At 36.5% G+C, this 20,582-nt stretch overlaps 1 protein-coding gene across 1 annotated transcript in view; it reads left to right on the top strand.

Moving 5' to 3' along the window:
* ADAMTSL1 (ADAMTS like 1) overlaps positions 1-20,582 on the top strand; it is a 385,383-nt gene that overhangs the window by 227,492 nt on the left and 137,309 nt on the right. Inside the window, exons 3-4 of the mRNA XM_062513020.1 lie at positions 262-389; positions 12,379-12,424. Coding sequence (XP_062369004.1) covers positions 262-389; positions 12,379-12,424 — 174 coding nt within the window. The remainder of the gene's footprint in view (positions 1-261; positions 390-12,378; positions 12,425-20,582) is intronic.

The following is a 20,582-nucleotide window of genomic DNA, read 5'->3' as shown; positions in this document are numbered from 1 at the left end:
TCTTAGAGCAGTCTTCACTAGCCTCAAACTGAGACAAAGCAGGATATTCAAAAGATGAAAGTGAATTCATACACCATTCACTACTAAGGATCTGGTTGTCAACCAGCAGGTGCATGCCAGAGAAGAACAGATTTATTCAATTTATTCAGTGCTTTCAATAACCAGGATGATATCCAGTAAAAAGAAAGGTTAAACTAGCAACAGTAATTATGATGCCTAAATGTTTTTAATCTGATTTTTTTTTCCTTTTCCTCTCCTCAGAGCTCCAGAACAGCTCGCTCTGAGGAAGACCGAGACTCATTGTGGGATGCCTGGGGCTCATGGAGTGAATGCTCACGCACCTGTGGAGGAGGAGCCTCATATTCACTGAGACGCTGCCTGAGCAGCAAGTAGGTGGCTGAATGTTTTTTTACTTTATTGATGGAAAAATTCCACCTATTCATATGTGTCAGACCATAAGAACTAACCAGTGGAAGTCTTGACCTACATTGACCAGGCCTCTACAGAAATTTCCATCTCAATGTCAAAAAATTTTGGTAGTGGTTGTTTTTTAGTTTGGACAAGCAGCCAACATGCTTGATAAGGCAACACCCTCTAAAATATAGCAAGAACCCATGGAGATAAAAAAAGTGGTCTGGACAGCTTGAAAGGCTGCCAACTCCTGAAGCTGAAGCTTCCTTCCACTTTCACCATTTAAGCAGTAAGAGTTGTCATGCACTTGTACCGGAATACAGATAATTCACTATATTTAGTACCTCACAGCATCAGCCACACTGACTATAAAAGCAACACGTTAATTAAATGTGGCATCCTGAGCTATATAACAAAGAGTAGAAGAGCTACAAAGGATATCTTACAAATTAAATTTCAGGTAGGAAGTCTTCAATACTAACAAGATCCCTCCCAACAAACAGAAATAAAATGGTTTGGTACAAAGGTGAATTCTGGGTACCCAATCAGGCATCTGAGATTTTATTCCTACCCATTTGCTAGCTTGCAATGGAAAATGAGCAACTCATTTGCCACCTTTTCCACTCTGTATTTTATGTAAGTCTTACCTGCAAAGTATTTCTAACAAATATTATTTCTATCAACTTTAGGAAGAAATTTACCTGCAGTAAATATGGCATACGTGATAAATATTGAGAGATTTCTGATAAAGGATACAAAGGGAAACTCCAGACCAAAACTATATGGCTTATTGCCATCTCTGATACCTTATATATTGTAGGATAAAATAATATAATACAATTTTCCATCCTACATAGCTTCTTTCATATTTTCATGTGCTTGTAAAACTGATGTTAATATAACAAACATCAGCCATACAGTCCAACTAATTTCCTCTGTCTGACATTTTAATATGTGATGTTGTTTAGTGAAGACCGGAAACAGCATAAGGCATTGAACCGTAACACCAGAATAGGATATTGTGTATTTTAGTTTTATCTGTGAACAATCTCCTAGAAACCCCATTTATTGAGTTGACTGTGTGCAAAAGCCTGCTGGAAGGAGAGATAGGCAAAGGAGTCTGTTGAAATAAGTGGAAAATCAGTACTTTGTTATTCCATTCCCATGGTTTAAAAAAAGTATTTTAGTTTTAAACATGAGACCAGATACTAATACCTTGTTAGTTTCATGGCCGGTTGTGATTCTACATTCACCTCAAAATCTGAAGATTGAGAGACAGGAACTTAATTTTGATCACGGTGTATCATGCTCTATACTTAAAAAAATAAGTGACCTTCAACATGTTGCTTTAATGTAAACGTGAACGCAGACATATTGGGTGATCTAGGAAATTTGAGCAATAGGTGCTTTCTCTCCTCCCTCATGAGAACTGTCTCTGTAGGTTCTAGAAGGTAAATCTTGGACTTCCAAATAGTAGTAGTTGTTGTCATGGTCTTCTCTAATATGTGATTACAAACCATTTATTCTGGACTCTCTTTGACTCTTGTGCAATTCAGGAAGACCCTGAAGCTTCACCAGTGGAACAGGGAATAACCTCATAAATCACATAGAATTGTGTTTCATACACTACTTAACTACTGTCCCTTCAGGACCCAAGCAATGCTTCCTGCCTCAAGAAACCAACCACAAATTATGACCCATTCAGACATAGAAACCTCCAGTATTTGGGATAGAAAATGGGGAGTTAATGAGGTGTGTGGCTTTTGGTAGCCAGTAGCAATAAATCATAAAGAGTAATATTTGTCCTGGAATTAGCACACTATCAAATTTGTGGTAGTTTTTCATTTTTCCTGGTCTATGTGCAATTGTTAATTAAGTAAAGGGTTTACATGATTAGTTTGTCTGCTAGGCAAACATTTTTAGCTGCTAAGTTAGAGACAGATCAGGGTAAAGAAACTCGTCAAAGGTTCCCAAATAAGTCTGTTCACATGAGAACTTCAAAGCTGGCAAGGCTTGATCTAAATGTCCATCTCTGAAGGACAATTTTTTTGGTCAGTACAGTTTATCTCATGTATTTGTGTTGTGTAATTTCACTGCAGCTTGAAGGAAGATGCTAGATTGTTCTGGCAAATGAAAACTGGCAACACATTTAGAACAAATTGGAACAAATTAATCCTTAATATTTCTCATCCTGGAAGGAATGTTTATAATGCCTTGTATCTTTTAGTTTTGTATGAGGTGACTTTCAGAGCATCACATGAATAGAGAGAACCTAGTGCATCTGCTTTGAAGAAATGCAAAAACTAATTGTCCATTCCTAAATATCATTAATATATATAGCTAAATAAAGGAAACCAGCTTTCTTTCCTGCTTTTATTTGCCAAAGTCATGTTCGTGCTTATGTTGTTTGTTTTGGGAACATGTTTTGTGTTAGGCCTTCACAGCTGTGATGAAAGAATGGAAAGTGTTAGTGAAAAATTCTGTATTCTTGTGTTTTAAATAGCAAAACTTACAGGGTAGTGGCTGTTTAACAGTACATTTCATCAGAACAACTGGTTCTGATTACGCTAAGGACATTATGATAGTGATATAAATATATATGCCAGTCAGGGCGTATATAAATACAAATAGAGAGGGGTTGTCAGCCCAAGTCAAATATATGTCCTGATATCCCATGCTGACAGCAAGCTCTGGATCATTCCAAGGGCAGAATAAACCCCAGGAAAATAAAGTTCTATTAAAGTGCCAAAACTCAAAGGATTACACTTTTCGTGCTCTTTTTACACATTAACTCTTTATAATTTATGATACTGTTGTTATTTACACAAAAGGACAGACCCCCTTTAAATGTTACTGGGTTTGGCCTCTACTTACTTGAAAGTGATTCTTCCAGGCTAATTATATGTTAGATGAGGGGGTGAGTATTTTTATCATTTTATCATTTCAGAGTGTTTTGCCCTTCAGTTTTTTGTTTTGGTTTGTTGGGTTTTTTTTGTTTGTTTTGTTTTTTTGGTTTGGTTTGGTTTGTTTTTTTTTAAATGAACTGCCATTCAGCACCACTCATGAAAACCTGTATAGAGGAGAGCCATAGATCACTCCTGTTTTTCTTGAGGGCCAAACTGTCAACATTTGAGCTTCTATAGTGAACCAAGTTTAATTTACTATTGGCTGCTTTGGATGCAGGGATTATGAAAATACAGGTAGAGAGGCCATTCAATATGGACTTTGCCCTCTTGCTTGGAATCCAACTCTTATTTTTTGCAATCTGTTGATTGTGCAGCACTACTGGCATTTGTCATCCAGCATGGCAATTAATAATAACTCAAATACGTTCCATCCAGGTTTTAATAAGTGTCCATATTGATTCAACCAAACTCAACAAAGTAAAAATAAATACCTGAATTAAATATCTGAAATTCATGTTCATTTATTTCCTGTACTGGGATATATTTTCAAATTGTAAAAGAAATTATAAATTCTCCTATTCGTTTGTTCACCCATCCTGATCTAAAAATGTTCTGTGTTTTCTGGAATTGTACTTTACTTATTGATGAGTACTACAATGATAGTGATAACATTTTGCCTTGTCTATGCTTGGCAAGAAGATAATTTTTCTTTTTCATATCATCTTCCAAATTCACTGTCACTTTCTTTTAAAGTTAGGCTGTGTGTAGCAGAAGATTAGCATGTCCCAGAGATTTGCAAATTTTTGCTCATAGTAGATATGTAGTCTGTTCTTCAAACTGCTTAGAAATCCTTCATGTTACTCTTGTTTCTGTTTATGAAAAAACATGAAGCACAGAATAGTTTGGGTGTACAACAGAGTGCTGAGCTAGTTAGGGAGTCCCAAGGTTACAGAATCTGAGCCAAAGGGCCAAAATTTGGGATCTTCACCCTTACCTCTGGGAAATAATGTGTAAACTTCTGAATAAGAGTGGAGGTTTTCCAATATGGAGTGAGAGTTTTATACATAGTAGCAGAGGAAAGTCAATATTAACATTTTCCTGACAAATTTCCCTCAGTATAAAAGTGTCCAAGATTTTAAAAAAGCAGAAGAAAACCAAAAAAAACATGAATAGGTCAAATCAAATAGAGAAGGAAAAGCACACATTAAAAAAAAAAGGAAAAAAAAAAAAGATGGAACAAACATGAGAGAGTTAATCCCAGTATTGTTCATATGCTTCATTCTGTGTGTGTTACTTATTGGAACATAGTTTTCTCTCCTTTAGAAATACCTGCCTTTCTTTCTTCACCTGTTGACTGCCTTTTTGGTAATGCAAGTGAACTACAAATATGAAATCACTTTTCTGCTACCTTGGCCTGCTAAATTAGCTGAAGTGATTCACTTGTTTGATTGTTCAGCCCATTGCCATTGCATTTTGCAGAGTGAAAACAATAGATATGCTAAAATGCCTCTCATCTTTATTGTCATTTGACTTGGTTCATAAAAGAGTAACCAAGAAATACCTTTGAAGGCTAAGTTTGGTAAACTAGCAAAAATAGCTAAAATTAGGTCAACTTCATGATGTATGCATTTTTCACAAGACAGAAAGGGCCTAAAATAAATTAGATTTTTTTTTCATTAGGGATTAATATTTTCTGATTTTGATCACACATATTATTGATTTACAATCAAACATCAATGGTTTCTGTTTTTCAGAGGATGGAATAGATGCATGTTGTTCATGTTAGTTTGAAGTTAAATAAGAGAATAAGAAACTATTATGACATTTCTGACTGGCATTGAAAATAGGATACACCAAATACTGAATGTTTGAAGAAATATTAAGTTTCATCTGTATACAACTTTGATACCAAAATATTGGCTACTGTTGCTGCTTCACAAATAAGTTTAGAATGTAGTCCAAGCAAGTGTCTGTGACACTTATTTTCAGACTTCATTCACAGAGTCATCTGTCTCAGGGGCTTTGATTCCCAGAGATTCTGAACTTTTTCACATCTAACACTGTTAAAAGGTCCTTTAAACTTTTTGAGTGAAAATTACAATGGTGAAGTTATGTAGGTTGGGGGTAGCTTCTTTACCAGATAGAAGCTGACACGTATTACTGTAATTACTGAGTAATGATATAAATGCAGTCTGCTCTATCCTGGCACTACTAAATAAGCCAGATTATGCTTTTAAAAATTTATGAAATGTTCCTATATTGGTCAAAACAATCAGTTTAAGTACTGTAGGATTTTATGACCTTGAGAATAAGCCATTTTCTAGTTTAAGGTCTGCAGAATAAAGAGCTAAATATTTGTGCACAAACGCTATCAGCGTTGTTGAATGCATCCCCAAAAATAAATAGCATTCTGTTGAAGTATGTTACATCATTCATAAAGAGTATAGTCAATGTCATAAAATCTTAGGTGACCTGCACTATGAAATTATTTAGGAAGCTGCTTCTCATTACCTTGTTTAAAAGTGTATTTTTTACTAGTGTAGCATATTGCTTCCTTCAAAGACCTTCAGGATACCAGAAGTGCTGTTTTTTTCTGCTTCAGTTGATACTTTGAGATGGTTTACTCTATAAAGGACATCCTCCATGATATAGTGTATGATTACAAATAGCTGGAAGAAATTTTTAATTTCTTTAGTTTTTAGGTGTTTCTGCCTAAGTCTGTGCCACCTAGCAGCATTTTAAAAAGGAATTTATTTTTCTAATTATCTGCAATTAATGAAATCTGTAATTATTAGAAGTTTGAAACCATTTTCTGGTTTCATATGTTGGAATAACTTTTCCAAATATTTGAGAGTACAGCTCTCAGATTCTAATGGCAGAAGCAGCAAGCAACATATCTGAGTCAACATGTCAGTGGTATAACAAGCTGCAAATTTCACACAATGTAAATCAGCACTGTAATCTGTGGAGTGACTGCTGGTGGTCTTCAGAAAACCAGTTAGACACACTGTGCTGCCTGTCCTAATTTCTGGCTTCAGTGCCTTACTGGAGGATCTAAAATTATAGAAAATGCTTTCCTAGTGTTGTTTTCCTGTGGAATCCCTTGCTAGACCTGACACTGAGATGTTATGTATTGATGTTTTGGGTGAGAAACTGGTGTGTAGTAGAATGAACTCAGCATTGTACATATAGGTGAGTGATGGATATGGTCTCCATAAGTGCATCTCTCTGTTGAGAAGTAGCCTACCAAACAAAACTGTCTATGAAGCCCTCATTCAGATGATATACTCTTCATATGTCCAGGTTCACTGGAAGAGCTCTCAGCTGTTCATGAATCTTTCAATAATTCTGTTCCTGGGCTTAAATTAAAAAGAATAAAATCAGTCAGGCCTTTGCATGATGTAGAGTTTTTGTAAGCCTTAATTGCTGTAAGAAATTGAAGATGTGATTCTCTAAAGACCCAAGCACTAGATTGTACATAAGAAATTTCAGTGGAGGTGAGCTAACACACATGATTTAGATGTTGGTGCAAACTTCCTCAGAGAATGGAGAACTTGCAATCCTGTTCAGCATGTTTGTTTTATAAAGACCAGCTGCAGAACCTGGATCCTGCTCTACTTTCTAGAATGTTCAGATTTGGGGTGTTAGTGCTTCTGGGCCTGCATTATGTTCTATCTGGTGTATTTGTGATACAGAACAACAGGAGAGATTTTATACTGTAGTTCTTCCCACTTGGGTTGTGAAGAGACCTCTCATCCTTGTTTTGCTGAAAAGATTTTTTTATTATTATTAATTTTGTTTTTATGCCTTTCTTGCATAGTGAAAAACATTCACACTGTAGTTGCTTTCTGTATATCTGCAACATATATTATATGTGCAAATCTAAAATTAAATACACTTCTTAAAATATTATTATGAAAATAAAAAATACTGCATTGATGAAAATATATGCAAAACTAACTGCTGAAAATAATCAGCATCCTGAAAGCACTCTGACAGATTTTCTTTTGTATTTTCCATTTTTTTTTTCTTAAATTGGATCTTCATTATTTTAAGTGGACTAGCCAGTCATATTTTTCTGAATTTAGGCAGTGTTATTTAATATCAGATGTTACTCAGAAAACCACCATCAGTGACTTGGAATGAGACAAAGAAGAACTTAGAAGTGAAAATTTAACAGAAGGATACCATGCAAATTGCATAAAAAACATTGCTAAATTCTAATAAAAATCCACCTACTAATCAATGAGATGGCTGGCCTTGTTATATAAGGAAATTTAGTTAAACATGATTTTCCCCTCATGAACCCACCTGTAACCTTCACATTCCCAGTCTTTCTTCATAGGAGAGGTGTTTCACCCCACTAATTATTTTTATGGCTTGGATCTGCTTGCACAGTTCAGGTTCTGTCTGTTGCTGGGGACACGGAGCTGAACACAGCACTCCATATTGGGTCACATGAGAGCATAGTGGTAGAAGAAAATCATCTCCCTTGACTAGTGGCTGTGCTCCCCTTTATGCAGCCCAGGATAAAATTTGCTTTCTGGACTGCAGTGCACACTGTCAGCTCATATTTAATTTTTCATCCACCAGTATCCCCAAGCCCTTCTCTGCTCTTGGTCAATTCATCACTCAGTCTGTATTTATTCTAGAGTTCCTCCCATGCAGGATCTTGCACTTGGTCTTGTTAAGCCTCATGAGGTGCACATGGGGCCATTGATGCTAAGTATAATATCATTTACATCAGAATTACTGATTGCCTAATACCAAGGTTGTGAAAAAAGTTATTTATTCAAAAGCTGGCCTTCTGTGGCCCCAGATTAGTACACATGGTTTTATTTGCCTTGATGGTTTTCTGAATGTAGTGACTGAAGTTAGTATTTTGCCTCCTGGTTGTTTATTTTTTTGACTGCAGAAGAAAGAATATTCATATGATCTGTAACTAAACTTGCCGGGAAAATTTGGCTTGTGCATCCATGCCAACTTTTCTTGTTTCAAAGTTAACTATTTATGTAACTCTTCTGGTGTTTTACATTTCAACAATATGCAGGATCTTGTAGGAGATAGTCTTCTAAACATAGAGAATAAAAGATTTCTACAGATGCATGGCAAAACAGACCAGTGGATCTCAACAACCCACAGTGGCAGGCAAAGTGCTTGTGAACGAAAGAGTATGGAAAAATATTTTACAATCTTAGCAAATTATTGTTGATTGAATAATTTATACATGAGTTTAGCAGACCCTATCAAATAGTTTCAAAAAGTGAACTCCTTGTTCATAACAATTTGGCGTTCAGGGCTTTCTTTCTCATTTCCTTTACAGGAGAATGAAAGAGTAAAAGACACTGACTATTCCTCAGAGGAGCACAAACATAGAAATTGTATTGAGGATGACAGGGGGTCATAACAATGTGCCACATTTGGGAAAGAGGTGAGAGCAACAGTGTGAAGAAAAGGAGATGCAAGATTGTGTTATCCCTGCATGTATAGCCTGGCTTCATGCCACAGCCTGCCTTAAATCTCATGGAAGACAGACCCACAGCATATTTATCTCACAAGTACAATGCAGAAACCAGAATCTCTCCCAGAAAACTGGCTATCAAGGGGTGTGAAAATAAAATAGTGGAGATTATTCAATATTGCATCAACTTCTAAACCCTGTAGTGAACAGCTGCATCAAAATTCATATGCACAAAAATAACCCACCCACAGCTCATAGTTGCTTATTTATGTGCAGGCTTGTTTTTTAAGAAAAGCAATTCAAAATCTGATGACTGCTGAGACTGGCAGGAGTTGATGAGGTCCTTCTCTGAAAATGTCTTTGATAGTCTTCAGTAATTACAGATAAAGGCAACTTTGGCAGGGGGTTGCTATTCTTTCTGGAATGGATTTTTGCAAGGCTTCTAACTCTAGCTGAGTACAAATACACATCTACTTGAGATCTTGGTGGGGGGGGAGGGGAGTGAACTATGTCTATAAACTGGAGCCTGGAGAAATAAATACCAGGGGTTTGGGCTGTTTACATTAAGAGAAGTGAATATTTTAATATATTAGGAGTTGTTAACCTCTTTCAGAAACTTTACTGGAAATAAGTGACTAAGTTTAAGGAATGAAACATGATTCCCAACAGCTTGCTTTTCTTTCATATTCACATGATAAAAATTCCCTGTCAAGCCAAACCCTCAGCTACCTTTTTCCACTGAAAAATCCCCTGCAGTGTAGATAACAGAGAAGGCTAAAAGTACTGCTTACTTCTCCCACTCTTTCTGTGCTCTTCAAGATGAACTTGGCATTTTGGTTGACTTCTGAGTTTTCCTACTAGCTGTGTGTACTCCTGGTTGGTAGGAGATGTCATTTATATCCTGCAGAGATCAGAGGGTGAATGATGACTGTATCTCTCAACATGGGCTCAGTAGTCTGCCATGATCCTTCCATGCATGTTAAAGGCTCAGTGCTGTGGAATTCTGCAAAGTGTCCATGCTGAGAAATGCATGTAAGTCCCGTGAGTTTGCATTCCGAAATAGTTGCTTGTGCTTAAGAGACTCTCGAATACTGTCCTGAGTTAGGGTAGATCTGAAACACAAATGACTATGCAAATCTATTGCAAAAATCTATTATCTAAGGCTGAAAGCTGTTTACCTGCTTTTGGCTGATAGGTGATAACTAGGAAACAAGTGAGTTTAAATAACCAAACTCCAAAGTGTGGCCTTGCTGAGGAAAAAAGGGGAATTTTCCAAGAGCGTTTCCTAGTCTTTGTGAATCATAAGAGCACTAGTTGCATCCAGAACTGCACATTTTATCTGAAAATCACTGGCCATTGGCCACAATAAGAAAAGTGGAAGAAAAGAATGGAATAGTTGTTTTGTCATATGTTTAATGAAAGAACCTATTCTTTTTCCTAACGTAGAGAATAAGTGACAAGTGAGTGGGTTTTTTCATTTAAAAAAAGATAATATGAAGAAACCGTGAAAAGAAGAAGAAACTGAGAGGCAGCTGATAGAAAGGATGCTAAAGTTCTCCTGGAAGTTCAGTGGTTCCAAGATTAATCAGTTACAGTATTTGAAATTGTGCTAACAGCAAGTCTGTGTGAAGCAAAGTAATGTCTGGCAGGTTGTGTGACATTTCTGAGAGACACATAAGGCAGGTACCAAGCTGGATGAACAAGGTATTCAGTGTGATAAATGAGGCCTGAACTAGGGCTGCCTGCATTCTGCAAAATATACTTTTTTATTTGCTATCTACCATTAGCAAAGTAAATTTATTGAATGCAGTATAAACACGTTTCCACACTATTTTTCCAAGTTTGCCTGTATTGCTTAGGAATTACTGGAATAGTGTGCTGGGGAGGGAGTCTTGTTTGGGTGTTTTCTTGTTAATGGGTTTTTTAGTTCATAGTCTATTATGAATATAGTTTTTATTATTGTACTGCCAAAATATTTTTTCTAGTGCTAGATACTCTGTGCACATTTTCACTTCTGTGCAAGATTGTAAAGATCAGAATTCACTGGAATTGAATATATAATGCTACAAAATTATTGAATTAGTGGTAGTGATAGTGATTAGTAGTATTTCTGTTATGCTTTTTATATGCCAAATGCTGCACAACAGAACACGTTATCTTTCCACTTAGATTTATTCTGAAAATGTGATGAGGTTTATTTATGTATTTGTCTTCTCTTGTGATCATTTAGACAACTGTGATATATAAATGACTACCAGATGAATTTCACAATTAAGTCTTGTGGATAATGAAGACAGAGAAGATGAGTTAACTCAAAGAAAACTTGCTACATTTATTTTAGAGTCAATATGGGAAAAGTTCTCTGCTTTAAAAGAAAAATAAAAGTAGAAAAAAATCAATGCAGATTCTGCTGTCCTTTCCCTTGGATAGTTCAAAATTGTTTGGATTTTAAAAATCAGGATTGGCAGGAATTTATTCCTGAATGTATGTGTGATTGTTACTATTCTTTTGAAGGATATATTTTAAAAGCCGAATCATACATTCTGATTTGCATGAGGGCCTTGGCAGAGTATACTGTCTGAACTCATAAAACACATGAAACTTCACCTCAGCTCAAATGCTCAGAGTATATGCTGCTGAGTGCTAGAAAGGTATCTGGCTGTTGACCTTTCTTTTGAGAGCCCTGCCAGCATCCTGGCTGGTGTGGGTCTGCTGTGGGACAAAAGGAGGAGAGCCATGGAGAGCACACATCAGGGTATGTGCTCTCCTTGACCTCACTGTTGCTCTTTGAATGCTGTTCTGCACCAGCAGAACCCCTGAACTGAGAGGAAACTTTATGCTCTCCTTCCCTCATATGAAATTGGGAAAACCCTATGTCATGCTATCCTGGAAGAGAGTAAATCTAAACTGAGAGAGTGGGTCTAAATTAAATATTAAGAAGAATTTTTTTTTACTGTGAGAGTGGTGAGGCACTGAAACAAGTTGTCAGGAGAAGCTTTGGATGTCTCATCCCCAAAAGGGTTCAAGGCCAGGTTGAATGGGGCTCTTGAGAAATCTGGTCTAAGTGAAAGATGTCCCTGTCAATGCAGTGGGATTGGAAGTAGATGATCTCTTCCAACCCAGACTATACTATGAGTTCATGCTGCTGCAGGCATAGTTCCCTCATCCCAGTGCCCATTTGCTCCCCAGAAAACAAAGCCTGCCTGTGCAGACTGTGCCAGTGCTAGAGAGTGTGCCCAGGTAGACACAGAGCTATGCCCTTGTGAAATCGTTAGGATTTGCTTGGAGACATGAGACATTATTTATGTCATTCAGATACTGTTTTCCAGTTAAGTTCTGTATTCTCACTTCTAATTTCATTTTCAAGATTATGCTACCTTGGAGAAAGTAATTTTTAAACCAAAGATAGGAAACTAAGGAGTTGTAGATTTCATAACTCAATAGGGACACATAACACTTTACTTTGGAGAAGCAGGTTGGTGAGGGATTAGGTGGTTAGAGATATATATGGGGAAGTTAATGACACAGTAAACATTATGTGTTGGCTTTTTATATTCAGCTATTAATGTTTTTGGATTTGTTTTTAATTTTTGGACACAGGACCTGTGAAGGACGGAACATCCGGTATAGGACATGCAGCAATGTGGTAAGTGACATACAGCTTTGATGGGATACAAATCATCATATATTATAAAAATCACATCCACATTAAGGTAAATAATTTAGTGAAGTGATAGTGAGAATATTGTACCTATCTAAACTACTTTCATACCATAGGACCACAGAACCCCAGGCAAACCTTTGTCAGTTTCTTGAAAAGTGGAGAGAATATGGCATATAGCCTGATGCTAAAACTATCTGGAAGGAATTGCAGTCACAGCCGCCATGAATAGAGAACCAGTGAAACTTCAGAGTTGTTCTTTACAACCTCCCTTGCAGAAACATGACATGTTGTGTTCCCAGTAGTACACTGATAACCAGCTGGTTCATGCTGGGTAGTCTGTCAGGCTGGAAGATTAAGCTGTTAAGAACTGAAGACAAGTTTGTATAAAATATAAGATTCTATGATTCTATATATTTCTCTTCACTTGTGCCCTCACAGTATTTTAATTCAGTTGTGTCTCTTAGAAAAGCAGTTTTACATAGCCTGTACCAGTGTTCTGGCATTTCCAAAGGCTGTTGCTGGGTTTTCTGGGGCTTTTTTTGTATGCGGCAAATATAGCTTTCAATACAATAAAGTAAGAAACTTCAACTTCTGTCTCAACAAAGTGAAAGTGTGTTTTCACTGGTGAAAATTGAAATAGAGGCTTTCATATGGAAAGTTTTATTGGGTGCCAAGAATAGTAAAGACTCTCAAGTTACGTGGAGAAATGTCAGTTTTACAGTAAGGATGGAAAATAAAATCAAACGTACACCAGGCCAAGCTTTCTCATGCCTGATAGGGACATATTCAGGAGCCTTTCAATACATGCTTTGTTTAAAAAGTTTAAAAGTTTAACTATAAAATTGAATATATTGGCTCATATTTAGCTTATCTTTTATTCAATAGAAAACAGTTCATCATGAAAGAAATTGCTTCTATCTGAGTTGTAGTCTCCAATGCAGTAAGATTTCTCTCAGTTCTTTAGGAGTGGGGCTTTGATAATCCCTGTGAGCCCCTTCCAGCTCAGAATATTCTGAAATTCTGTGATTCCTCTGAAATTTGTTCTGATTGTATTGTTTGAATTAATGAAATCTCGTCAGTCTAGTTTCACCTTCCCTAGCTGACAGCAAATGGTGTAGTTAATAAATAGATTTGCTGGCAGATAAGAAGTCCAGTTTTCCTCTGAGCAACTTAGGCTGCAGCACATCTGTGTAAGGAATGGGAAGTTTGAGTCAAGTTGCAGGCCACAGCTCTGCTAAACGACATGGAAAGGAAAGTTTAGGAAAGGAAAGTTTAGGAAAGGAAAGTTTAGGAAAGTTTAGGAAAGGAAAGTTTCGGAAAGGAAAGTTTAGGAAAGTTTAGGAAAGTTTAGGAAAGGAAAGTTTAGGAAAGGAATGTTTAGGAAAGGAAAGTTTAGGAAAGTTTAGGAAAGGAAAGTTTAGGAAAGGAAAGTTTAGGAAAGTTTAGGAAAGTTTAGGAAAGGAAAGTTTAGGAAAGTTTAGGAAAGTTAAGGAAAGGAAAGTTTCAGGAAAGTTTCAGGAAAGGAAAGTTTCAGGAAAGGAAAGGAAAGTTTCAGGAAAGGAAAGGAAAGTTTCAGGAAAGTTTCAGGAAAGGAAATTTTCAGGAAAGGAAAGTTTCAGGAAAGGAAAGGAAAGTTTCAGGAAAGTTTAAGGAAAGGAAAGTTTCAGGAAAGGAAAGTTTCAGGAAAGGAAAGTTTCAGGAAAGTTTCAGGAAAGTTTCAGGAAAGGAAAGTTTCAGGAAAGTTTCAGGAAAGTTTCAGGAAAGTTTCAGGAAAGGAAAGGAAAGTTTCAGGAAAATTTCAGGAAAGTTTCAGGAAAGTTTCAGGAAAGTTTCAGGAAAGTTTCAGGAAAGGAAAGTTTCAGGAAAGTTTCAGGAAAGGAAAGTTTCAGGAAAGGAAAGTTTCAGGAAAGGAAAGGAAAGGAAAGTTTCAGGAAAGGAAAGGAAAGTTTCAGGAAAGGAAAGGAAAGTTTCAGGAAAGGAAAGTTTCAGGAAAGGAAAGTTTCAGGAAAGTTTCAGGAAAGTTTCAGGAAAGTTTCAGGAAAGTTTCAGGAAAGGAAATTTTCAGGAAAGGAAATTTTCAGGAAAGGAAAGGAAAGGAAATTTTCAGGAAAGGAAATTTTCAGGAAAGGAAATTTTCAGGAAAGGAAAGGAAAGGAAAGTTTCAGGAAAGGAAAGGAAAGGCAAGTTTCAGGAAAGGAAAGGCAAGTTTCAGAAAAGGAAAGGAAAGGAAAGGAAAGGCAAGTTTCAGGAAAGGAAAGGAAAGGAAAGGCAAGTTTCAGGAAAGGAAAGGAAAGGAAAGGAAAGGAAAGGAAAGGAAAGGAAAGGAAAGGAAAGGAAAGGAAAGGAAAGGAAAGGAAAGGAAAGGAAAGGAAAGGAAAGGAAAGGAAAGGAAAGGAAAGGAAAGGAAAGGAAAGGAAAGGAAAGGAAAGGAAAGGAAAGGAAAGGAAAGGAAAGGAAAGGAAAGGAAAGGAAAGGAAAGGAAAGGAAAGGGAAAGGGAAAGGGAAAGGGAAAGGGAAAGGGAAAGGGAAAGGGAAAGGGAAAGGGAAAGGGAAGGAAAGGGAAGGAAAGGGAAGGAAAGGGAAGGAAAGGAAAGGAAAGGAAAGGAAAGGAAAGGAAAGGAAAGGAAAGGAAAGGAAAGGAAAGGAAAGGAAAGGAAAGGAAAGGAAAGGAAAGGAAAGGAAAGGAAAGGAAAGGAAAGGAAAGGAAAGGAAAGGAAAGGAAAGGAAAGGAAAGGAAAGGAAAGGAAAGGAAAGGAAAGGAAAGGCAAGTTTCAGGAAAGGAAAAAGGTTAATTGGACTACAATTAAAAACCTTTGGTTTTTTTTGGTTGGGCATTGCTTGCATGCACTTTGTGACAGTCCCTTTCTGTGGCTGTTCTGCCCTTGTATATGTTAAGAGCAGAGTACATCCTGGTCTGCTGCCATTAGATTTTCCTGGGTCACTCTGATGACAGGCTGGGGCTTAACTGGGTTGCAACCCCTATTTTGGAATCACGGAGTTTCCAGGATAAGGAATATTTCTTTAGATGTTATTTTTAGCTTAGGTTCTGTTTTGCAAATGTGTACCTTTTATTTTCTTTCAAAATAAAATCTTGCATAGTGTTGCAGGCAATTCCTTTATGCATGTTGTGTTTAGCAATACCAGCTCCAGCAGTGAGACATACAGCTGCAGAACTCAATTATTTCATACTGAATAATCCAAAATGAAGCCTCCATGCTTCCAGCTTTACTATTGTGAAATCAGTGACAGTTTTTCCACTGAAATATGAAGACCCAGGACTGCTTTTATGATTTATAACCATTTAGGGGGAGCGATCATAGAAAATGGCTTGTATGTGTAAACCTAAAGCTATTTAGGAACCCCAGACTTGCATCTCTAAAATACATTTTATTTCTGAATTGTGCTGCTGTAACACTGAAATACTCTTTGTCACTTTCAGAATAGTAAAAAAATTTATTTTTAAAAAAACTAAATCTATCACTTTGTCATTTATGAAGTCTACTCTTTTGTTTCCATAATCCAATCCTGCATACACACAACTTGGATCTTGGAAACAACTCATTAAGCTCATAGTGTATTGTGAAATTCTGCACTAGAATTGTGTGTACTTTTGTTAACTCAGATTTTGCCTTTAAAGATTTCATCCAAAAAGACACTGAGAACCCAGAGGATGGAAATTCCAGGCTTATGAGACGTTTTCATATGTTACCTGACAGTCTTTAAAGGCCAAAAAGATCAAATTCTCTTTTTCCAAGCTTTCATTACTGTTATCTTGTGCATAGCATTGAGAATGATGTTCATAAAATAACCAAAAATAATCACTAGGTTGTTGGGTTTTTTTCAAGCTTTCTGTGAACTGACGTGTTTTTAATGACCATCCTCTTGCAGGAAAAGATGGGTAGTCACTTGTACTAAAAGCAAATTATATGAAATGTGAAATTGGAGAATTGGAAGAATAGTTTTGGAGTCTGGCAGTGAACACGTTTTATAGGCACTATCATTTGCAAGATTTTACTACAGCTGGTTTTAATTCATCCTGAAATTAAATTACAGAAAGGGGAAAAATGATATAAAGAAATAGAGAGGCAAGGAGAAAGAGTGGCATGCCTGTTTTCCCAGTGACCTATATTAATTATTCCAGAGGTGCTGAATAATTATGTATAATAAAGACTGCAGGAAAGACTGATACTGCTGTTTATAAAGCTTCTGAACAGTCCTTAAAAGAATAAATCTCGTCCAGTAGATTTGTCACTTGCATTGCCTGTTGTTGATCAGAAGCTGGAAAGATTATGGGTATGAAGCCACATGTGTAAATAGTAAAAGAAGGAATGAGAGAATGTGAAGATGATTTAGGGTTGAATTGCATCTGCTTTTTTTCTTCTTACTATCCACATTGACTTAAGCATATTTCCAGCCATTTTAGAATATAATCATGGAATCATGGAAGGGAGAGAGGGAGTAATTTGTTTTTCTTTAGAAAATCAGTCTGAATGCAATGAAAACATGATTTTGCAACTATCTGGGTTGTTATACTGAACATTGTGCAAAATAAACAAATATAATTACAAATTCTTAGTAGGTATTTTTTACTTGTTCTCTTTCCTTTTTTCCTTTTTTCATTTTCTTTTTTTTTTTATTTTTTTCAAGCTAGCACACTCTTTTTTATTTCTTCTACATGTATTCTTGGTTGCCAGGTGCTCTCCAGCTTTTGTACCAGGCTGTCATGCACCTCATATGCCCTTTCTCTTTTTCAGTCCTTCTGCCACTCTGCTATCTTTTGCTTTCTCTTGCCTTCATTTACATGGAAATCACTCTGAAGGTTTTTTGTTGGAATATGTACTTTCTTTGTGCCTTTCTTCTCAATTATCAAAATTCGTCTTTTTTTCCCCCTGATTTTTATTTTCCCTGATATTTTTCCTTTAATTGCACTGATTTCTGAATCAGAAAAAAAAAAGAAAGAAAAAGAAAATAGATGAGACTACACTGAAGCTGCACAGCATTACTAACTCTTTCAACAAGGTTCCTGTTAAGCCTAAGATAAAATTTGTAGATTGTAGATCCCATTAATCAAGCAACCAAAGCTTCTAACCACCTGCAACTCTTTTTTTTATATATACCTCTCTTTCCTCACTTGGCTGAAGTAGCAGCTGTAAAGTCATTCCCCATTTTTGGATTTCATTCAGACAAGCTGCTTCCATCCCTGTTTCTTATCAGCTCATGCTGCATTTTGTATACACCAGCACCAATGTTGTTCATCTTTCTTTCTACAAAATAACACTATCTTCTTTCCATACACTAAACTACAGCCTGGAAAGCGTCAAACCAAAACTTCCATATAAGTACATAATTCTCAGAAGCACTGTCTTATGTGTATGAGAAGTATATCATCACCAAGTAGATATAATCAGACCTACAAGAATTTAATTTTTAGTTTAATTTTTCTACCCAGTGGTGATTAGAAATGCAGTTTTGCAATTATCCTCCCAGTTTATATTCTGCAGTAATTTTTTTAACTTAAAGAAATTATAGGGACTACACATATCTCCTTACTAACACACAATTTATTTAATGTCAATTTACTTTTCCAATTTACATTGGAATTCTTCCAAACTCAGATAATTAATTGTGACTATGTCCTTCAAACTGCTGGATTTTGATAACTTCCATCTTATTTCTGACTGGCTGTATTTTAAAGCCTCAGTGTGTCATCTAGAAATAATGTCTTCATACTTGGCAACAAGTGCTTTTAGTATCTAGCAAATGACAGAAGCTTGGACTTTCAGATTTGCAATCTTCTCAGCAAGCAGAATTGTGAATCTGTGTCAGTTAAAAAACAGAACCTAAGAAACCCCACATTAAGTCCAGTTAATGTAAATGTATGAAGAAACTTTGTGGACCAAATAACCTGAATTGCTTCCCTTACAGTACTATTTCATGACTTGTCATGAAATGCTACCAATCTCTGGGTACATCACAGTTTTGAATTCAGTATTTCTGACAATTATTTTTTTTCAAATTTGGACAGCTCATTTTTGAGCTGTTGGATAATATGGCACCCTCAATGCCTTTAGAAAAGTATGATTCAATATTATGTACTTATATTAGCTTTTGACTGAAGTTCTTGGAAGTTTTCATGGTGAAATTGAACTTACTGTATCTAATTTAAACACTTGATTTAATATTTAAAAATGATGGACAAATAAGAAAAAGAAATTAAAATTACATGGAAGGATGCATATTGAACTATTTACCAAAATGGGAAAGTACTTCCATAAAAAGGTATTTTGGGTGAAAAAATTATTTTATAAATATTTATAATGATAAATATTTATGGGAGTTTGCATTTATAGTTGACTGACAATTTTAGCTCTCATCTCCTTGCCATGTTTATTTTATACAGAGAACATTTGCTGATATTTCCCCATTTTCTTTGTTCCTATCTTTTTTTTCTCAAGCATATTTTTTTTTGTTTTTTTGTTCTCTGTCAGATATTGCAATGTCTTGGGGTTCTTAGAGGATGCTTCAGTATGAGTCCCTCTCAATCTAAGTGACTAAGTATGATCCTAAGTTATTTCTAAGTTTGTGGGAGTAGCCTATTGAAAAATCTGGCTGCAAGAAAGGCAGTTCAAGCAGGGCACTCAACAAGGCTTCAAGGCTGAGTGAAGTTTCTGTTAAATCTCTAGATCTCCCAAGTCTCTGTGTTTTTATCTAAAGTTCTTTTTTGGTCTCAGACAAACACCTACTTGAGGACTTCGGGTTTTCTTTCTCAGTAGGGAAATTGGTGTAGCTGAAACACCGTGAGTACTTTGTGGAACTGGTTCAATAAGCTATTCTGTCAGATGCTGCACAGAGTAGTCCAGTTGTTAGCCTTTTTTGCACAGAGGAAAAGCTCCAGGTATAGTAAATCATTCTTGGCCTCTGCAAATATACAAGCACATATATTGTAAACTGTTTTAAAGTTCCTCAATTGTTTCCACCTATCACTGCTCAGATAGGATCTTCTACATTGCACCCACTAAGTAAACTTTAAAAAGGCTGACCCTCTTTTGTCCCATGAAATCTGATCTACCTATCACCATCAAGGGACATCTGGGATTCATCTTATCTTTTCCACTGGATTGTTGATTAATGGAAATTGTTTTGAATGGGATTCAAACATGGCAAAACTCCATGGACTTATGAATTACAATAGGGTAAAATAGGAGGTCAAGTTAAAAAAAAAAAATAAAATGGATGTGAGGAAGGAATGAAGCCGTAATAATATGGGCCACATTACATGCCTAAGAAGTGAGGATGAAACTCCTGCATATATTTTAAAATGTTTTTTATAGACCAAAGGGGTTTCTGATCACCTTTAAAATTATATATATTTTCATTGCAGTACAGGAAATCTCGACCTGACAGGATGAATAGAGATTATAGGTATCCAGCATAGGCTCAGTGTTTCAGTAATACCTCATGAGCCCTTGTGAGCTAAAGGCCATAAAAGACCCATGTAGGACTTGCAGAGCTAAAAAAGCAGAAACAGTTGTTTCCTATTTACTGGAATTTTTTGTCCCTAAAGAGCCTTAATGAATAGGAACTTTGAAGATAAATGGACTTGGATGAAACCCTCAAGTTTATTAGTTCTTTCTGATTCCTCAAGGAGTGCAGTGGCACCAGTTCCTCATATCTGCAGGGGCCTATAGATAATTTGCAAAAGAAAACAAAACTGTTAAGACTCGACTACAGTACGAAAATCAGTTACCTGAAGCATGACTGTAGTAGTTTTGTGGCCAGATACCAGGGCTGCCACATGCTCCAAGCCAAACACAAACCATGCAGATGTGCTTAGCAAAATTCCTTACAGAGATACACAGCCCATGCACAGATGCACTACCTCTTGTGCACTACTCCACTGACTTGGCCCATGACTTCTGGCTGTCTCAAATTGTCTGTCAATCTGTTGTGCAGGTAGACAAGCTGCCTACTGTTACACAGCTCCCAGAGTCAGACCCTTGGCTAGAGGAGCACATAACTTCACTCGGGCCAATGGAGCAGTGCTAGCTGGCAGCTGTAGAGGATCCCCTTCCCCTAAACCACCATGCCACTACCAAAAGCAGATTGATTTTTTTTCAAGAAGACTTTTTGGACTTAGTCT

This window comes from Cinclus cinclus, chromosome Z (assembly GCF_963662255.1).
Source record: "Cinclus cinclus chromosome Z, bCinCin1.1, whole genome shotgun sequence".
NCBI lineage: Eukaryota > Metazoa > Chordata > Aves > Passeriformes > Cinclidae > Cinclus > Cinclus cinclus.
Note: the sequence above shows the minus strand (reverse complement) of the source record. Positions and strands in the feature narration are given on the sequence as shown.